The sequence below is a fragment of the Sinocyclocheilus anshuiensis genome, unplaced genomic scaffold (genome assembly GCF_001515605.1).
Source record: "Sinocyclocheilus anshuiensis isolate Anshui unplaced genomic scaffold, SAMN03320099.WGS_v1.1 scaffold2655, whole genome shotgun sequence".
NCBI classification, from domain to species: domain Eukaryota; kingdom Metazoa; phylum Chordata; class Actinopteri; order Cypriniformes; family Cyprinidae; genus Sinocyclocheilus; species Sinocyclocheilus anshuiensis.
In genome coordinates, this window is record NW_015541082.1 from 79,222 (window position 1) to 84,321 (window position 5,100).

Below are 5,100 nucleotides of genomic sequence, written 5' to 3' on the forward strand. Positions count from 1 at the left end.
CAATTTTTATTTTTAACAAAATGAGATTTAAGACAAATTATAAATGAAAAGGTGTCCTTTTATTATTTCTCCAACAAAATGCTGCACATTTCTTTGTGAAATTGAAATATGTCAAATAATAAAACTAACTTGAAATTTTTAAACAAATCCCAAATAAAATAATTAAATAATACAAATAAAATAAATCTCTTCATATAAACAAACTAAGGCTTTGGCTGTGCTTTTCCATTTTAAATCAGAGGCAACCACTGTATTTTAATCATGATCCAAACAAAGATGCTAAATACATGTTATTTCAATATAATGATGCACTTGAGATTTCTTTCTCCACTGTTTACGTTCACTTAAGACATAAACGACTGTGTTTACGAGAATACTTGCCGATACAGTTATTTTGAGATAATTTTGTGTGTATGTGTTCATTCAGATGCAAGGATATGCGAAAGAGGAATAAATTCTGTGTACGCGCATTGTCTGAAATGCGGCTCTCCTGTGCGCGCTTTGAATGAGTGTGCGCAGCTCCGAATGCGCGTGAATGGTTTAAAACATTTGAATGTTTAAATCGGCAAGACTTAGAAACACGTGCAAACAATCAACTACGATCCGTTTTACCCCTACAAGCTACTGAACAACGCAAATCAAGGAAGGAATTTTATATCACTGTTCAAGATAGCCCGTCGGGCGGTGATACATTTTGGTAGCGATTTTGCAAGCCCTGCTGATGATTTCTTTCTTCTGTTGAACACATAATAAGATTTTTTGAAGAATGTTGATAACCAGACAGCTGCAGCTAGCTGTTTACTTTCATAGTATTGTTTTCATACTATAGAAGTCATTGGCCAGTGGCAACTGTTTGGTTACCAACATTCTTCAAAATATCTTCTTTTGTGTTCAACACAGGAAAAAAAACACAAAAAAACTTGAGGGTGGGTAAATTATGACAGCATTTTCATTTAATTGAATTGTCCCTTTAAAGCCTGTTCACTAGGGGTAGGGGGGGAAAACGATACGGTATAGTATTGCAATATTTGTGTGCTGATGTTGTATTGAGATAGAGACGCCAAGTATGATTCTTTTATCAGGACCTGACTTAGAATTGTGAGTATTGCACTTAATTTTACAAGCTCCGTGCATAATGCGGAAAAACAGATCAAATCAATAATGGAAATCTTTCTTTCAGACTGTAATTTTACAAACAGTGTCTCGATGCTGCCCCATCTCTCTATAATGCTCTCTCATTTTAAATATATCTCTATATATGCAAAGACTATAGAAATACAAAGACAGTTCATTCTTATACTTATGAATAGGAGAAACTGCATCGAGCAATAAGGCGGAATAGTCCCGCCTTCTAAATGAAAGAGCCAATTGCTGATTGGCTGGTCTAGCCTGAAAAATAAGCTTTTTAAACACTATTTGAGCATTAGAAACAACATTCATGGGGCAGTTCATTCCAGGTTTTGTTGCTGATTTGAGATATGCAATTTAATTGCGAGTTCAGAGAGCAGTTTTTGAGATTTCAGGATTCCCCCATTTTTTTTTTTTTTTTAGATAGGACTTGGTCTTGTATGAGCTGCCCAGAGACGTTGCAAATATGGCTGCCGAGTTAACAGACTTCCTTGAAAGGGACTTTGATATATGTTATCGCATTAGTCATCATATCGCAAAATGTTTAAAATTGCAAAAATATTGAATCGTGATAATATCGTGTTGTGGGTCCTTTGGTGATTCCAACTCTTACTGTTTGAACCAAGTATGATAACTACAACTATGAAGTTTTGATAATCAATCTTAATTCTGCGAGAAAGGGGAAGTCCACTCTGCAACAATGACAAAGAGGAATGATAATGCTGTAAATGCGTTCAAAATCATTTTTTATCCAGCTTATAAATGATAAAAACATTGACAGCCAATCAGAATCAATCCGGCACCAGAAGACATACCTGAGCACATGCTTCTAATAAACAGAAAGTTATCATGCGTTGGTGTGGGTGCTGAAAGCTATCTGTAATAGTTATGGTTCTTGGTGTGATCGGGCCTTTAGAAATGTCTTCTTCCCTTATGTCAACAGTTTACTGCCAGAACTTTGCCACCAGCTTTAAGGAGAGCGAGATGAACGCCATCGCGGCGGACATGTGCACTAATGCTCGGCGCGTGGTGAGGAAGAGCTGGATCCCCAAGCTGAAGCTACTGATGGCGGAGGGTGATGCCTATGCCAATTTCCTCCCCGACAGCATCAAGATGGAAGCGGACGGCCTCAGCGGTGAACCCGCCTTTGAGACGGCAAGCCTGGAGGGCGGCGCTTCGGTGGAGACCGGAGGATCCTCGGGCGAGTCTCTGCAGGGTGTGGGCGGAGACAATGGCACTTTGTTTCAGTGAGCGACCCGGCGAGGAAAGCCCTGCCCCATCCCCTCTGCCGCCCCACCTCCTACCCGCCTCCCACCCCGCTGCGTGACTCTGGGCTCTGCTGCTTCTGCCTGGGATGGGAAAGGGAGAGTCGGGTAGGAGATTGGAGGAGTTTGCACGGTCTAGCGTCGGGAGGAACACAAGGGGTTGATGCCAGTGGCGCCATTTTCTTTTCAATCATTTTTGTTTTTGCTGAATAACCCTCTTTTGCACAGAAGATCCCCTTTGCCTCCATGCTCGGCAAGTAAATCTAGTCACCGATGCTATAGGAATGCGTAATTAGGACCAGGAAAAGTTCTTGCGACCGGAGGTCCGAGGTTCCCTGATCTCACTCTACTGAATTTGAATGTATTCGTGATTTTGTAGCACCTGGCTATGTCAGACTAGCCGATTGTATTTGGCCCAGGAGAGGGACAGGAAAAATGCCTGTCATAAGATCTGAAGGAACAGCAGATGGAGAAAGTAGTAGGGAGGAGAGGAGAAAGAGAAGTAGGTGGCATATTCTGTCTCTCGGTCTGTCTAAAACGGAAAGAATCTGATATCCTCCTCTCCTTCCATTCCTCTCAAAATATATGTGGGATCTTAGTCTGCCACGTTCTTTGTTTTTTATGTCGCCGTTTTCTCCTTTCCCCTTCTACTTGTTCCACTGGGTGTGATTTATATGAATCCAGAGTTGAAAGATGATTAAGGACTGTAAAGGATAAAAATATATTTATCTGCTCGCACCTTTAGAGCTCAAGAGAGAGGGATTGTTTTAAAATCTCTTTTTGTTTTTATTTTTTTCTTAAATGTTTTTCAAGAGACACCTTGTTGTTGGGCTTTAAATGGAAATAGTGAGAAAACTAAGGACTATTTTTGCATAAGGATTATCTTGCAGACTGGTGCTTGGCTTGTATCTCGATCACGATCGTGTCCATAGCTGAATTCGATTGGCCGTTCTGACCAGTGATGTACAATTTGCGTCACGCCGATTAAAGGGGTAGTTTATCCAGAAATGTAAATTCTGTCATCATTTCCTCACCCCCATCTCAAACCAAACACAAAATAAAAGTGTTTGTTTTCATTCACTGAAAGGCCAATGGGGTTCAGTGTTGCTTTGGACCCCGTTGACTTTCATTGCATGCACATAAAAGTGTTCTTTAAAAATATCTTCTTTTGTTCCACTGAAGAAATAGTCATACAGGTTCGAGAAGACTTGAGGGTGAGTAAATTATGGTCGAATTGGATAAACTATCCCTTTAAGAGAAAAGAAAAATTGGGTAGGACATAAAAAAAAAGTTTATAGTCTGTAATCCTTTTTAGCTTTCTTCCCCCCCATTATCGCACACAAACACGCTTTTACAGCCCTGGGGGGTGGGAGGTTGTGCTTCTTATTGTTAGTCACTTTACTGTCTTAAGGTTCGGGCCTGACTTTGTGTGTGTTTGGGAGCGGAGGAGGGTTTACATTGCCTGTGTCCCAGGAGAGGAGGAGCAGAATGATTAAGTCTCTTCATGTTGCCCATGTCCCTGTTTGGGCAGCTGTGTGTGTGTGTGTGTGTCTGTCTGTGCTCGCTTAGGCAAGCATGTCTGTGTCCGCACAAGTCACCATCTGTATACATTCCTTGCACATAGTTGGCACTGTGTGTTTGCATGTGGGTGATGTGTTGAGTCGGGGATTTAGGGTTTATGTGCTGGAGGCGTCTCATACGGATGCTTTTAAGGAAATTCGGCCGTCTGAAAGTTTGCCGTAACCCGTGAAATTTTGCATATCCCAAATTTTCTTTGGGATTTGAATGGGATTGCATGTGATGTCTTAATGTGTGCCCAGGCATGGGTTTTAAACACGCATGCCTCACGAAAACAGAAATTCGATACTGTAGGCTATTTTAATATTTCATGTCCGAGTTATTAGGCCGTGCGTGTTTGTATAAGTCGTGTTTTTTCACGCGTCTGATCTCCTGGGACACATACATTAGTCGCCCCCTTTCTGACAGAGGAATTGGACCTCTTTGCACCTTTTCGTAGACCGAACTAGAGCTTTTTGCACCTTTTTTTGTAGAGGAGAGTGCTGGATTGTGCACCTTTTTTGTAGAGTGTAATCGATGGTTTTTGGACTAAACTTCATGGATGTGTATGTGTCGGTATCTGGCCCGGAACAGAATGCACCCCTGCGTCTGCGGCCAGCCGTGCTGAATACTGATGTAAATATCGAAGAGACTATTGAACAGATTTTGACCACGTTTTTAACAGGTCGCTCGTCTTTTTAATTGATGGCTTACATTAGGTCTTTCACCCCTCTTGTTTTAGCTCATGTTTTTATTTCATTTCTTTTATTTGCATAACCAAGTCTGGCTTACCTGCTGTTTGTATATCTGGAAATTGTAGTTTTTTGTTTTTTTTTCTGGCTTAAGAGTCGTAGCAAATAAAGTGAACTCCTGGCAAGTTTACTACTTAAATGCAGTCTGGTTCAGGTCTGACCGGTGACCTCATTTCTTTTTCTTTTCTTTTGGACCAGAAAACAATAATGCCTCTTGTGTAGAAATGTATAACATTCGAGAAGCCTGCAAAATCAACATCTGGTAACGTGCATGCATCCATTTCCTTCTCCGTTTTATTTCTCCATTCTTTTAGCAGACCATGTGTACTGTATTTACTTTTCAACTACTACTAATTCGAGGTGAAAGAGTTGACTTGCCAAGTTTTTTAAGGATACAA

At 40.9% G+C, this 5,100-nt stretch overlaps 1 protein-coding gene across 3 annotated transcripts in view; it reads left to right on the forward strand.

Annotated features, from left to right (window-relative positions):
• Positions 1-3,568, forward strand: part of LOC107690702 (nucleus accumbens-associated protein 1-like) — a 30,903-nt gene extending 27,335 nt beyond the window's left edge. For all 3 annotated transcript variants that reach the window (XM_016489094.1, XM_016489093.1, XM_016489095.1), the window contains exon 6: positions 2,072-3,568. In XM_016489094.1, the coding sequence (XP_016344580.1) occupies positions 2,072-2,379 (308 nt within the window). In that variant the 3' untranslated portion in view covers positions 2,380-3,568. The remainder of the gene's footprint in view (positions 1-2,071) is intronic.
• Positions 3,569-5,100: the final 1,532 nt, after the last annotated feature.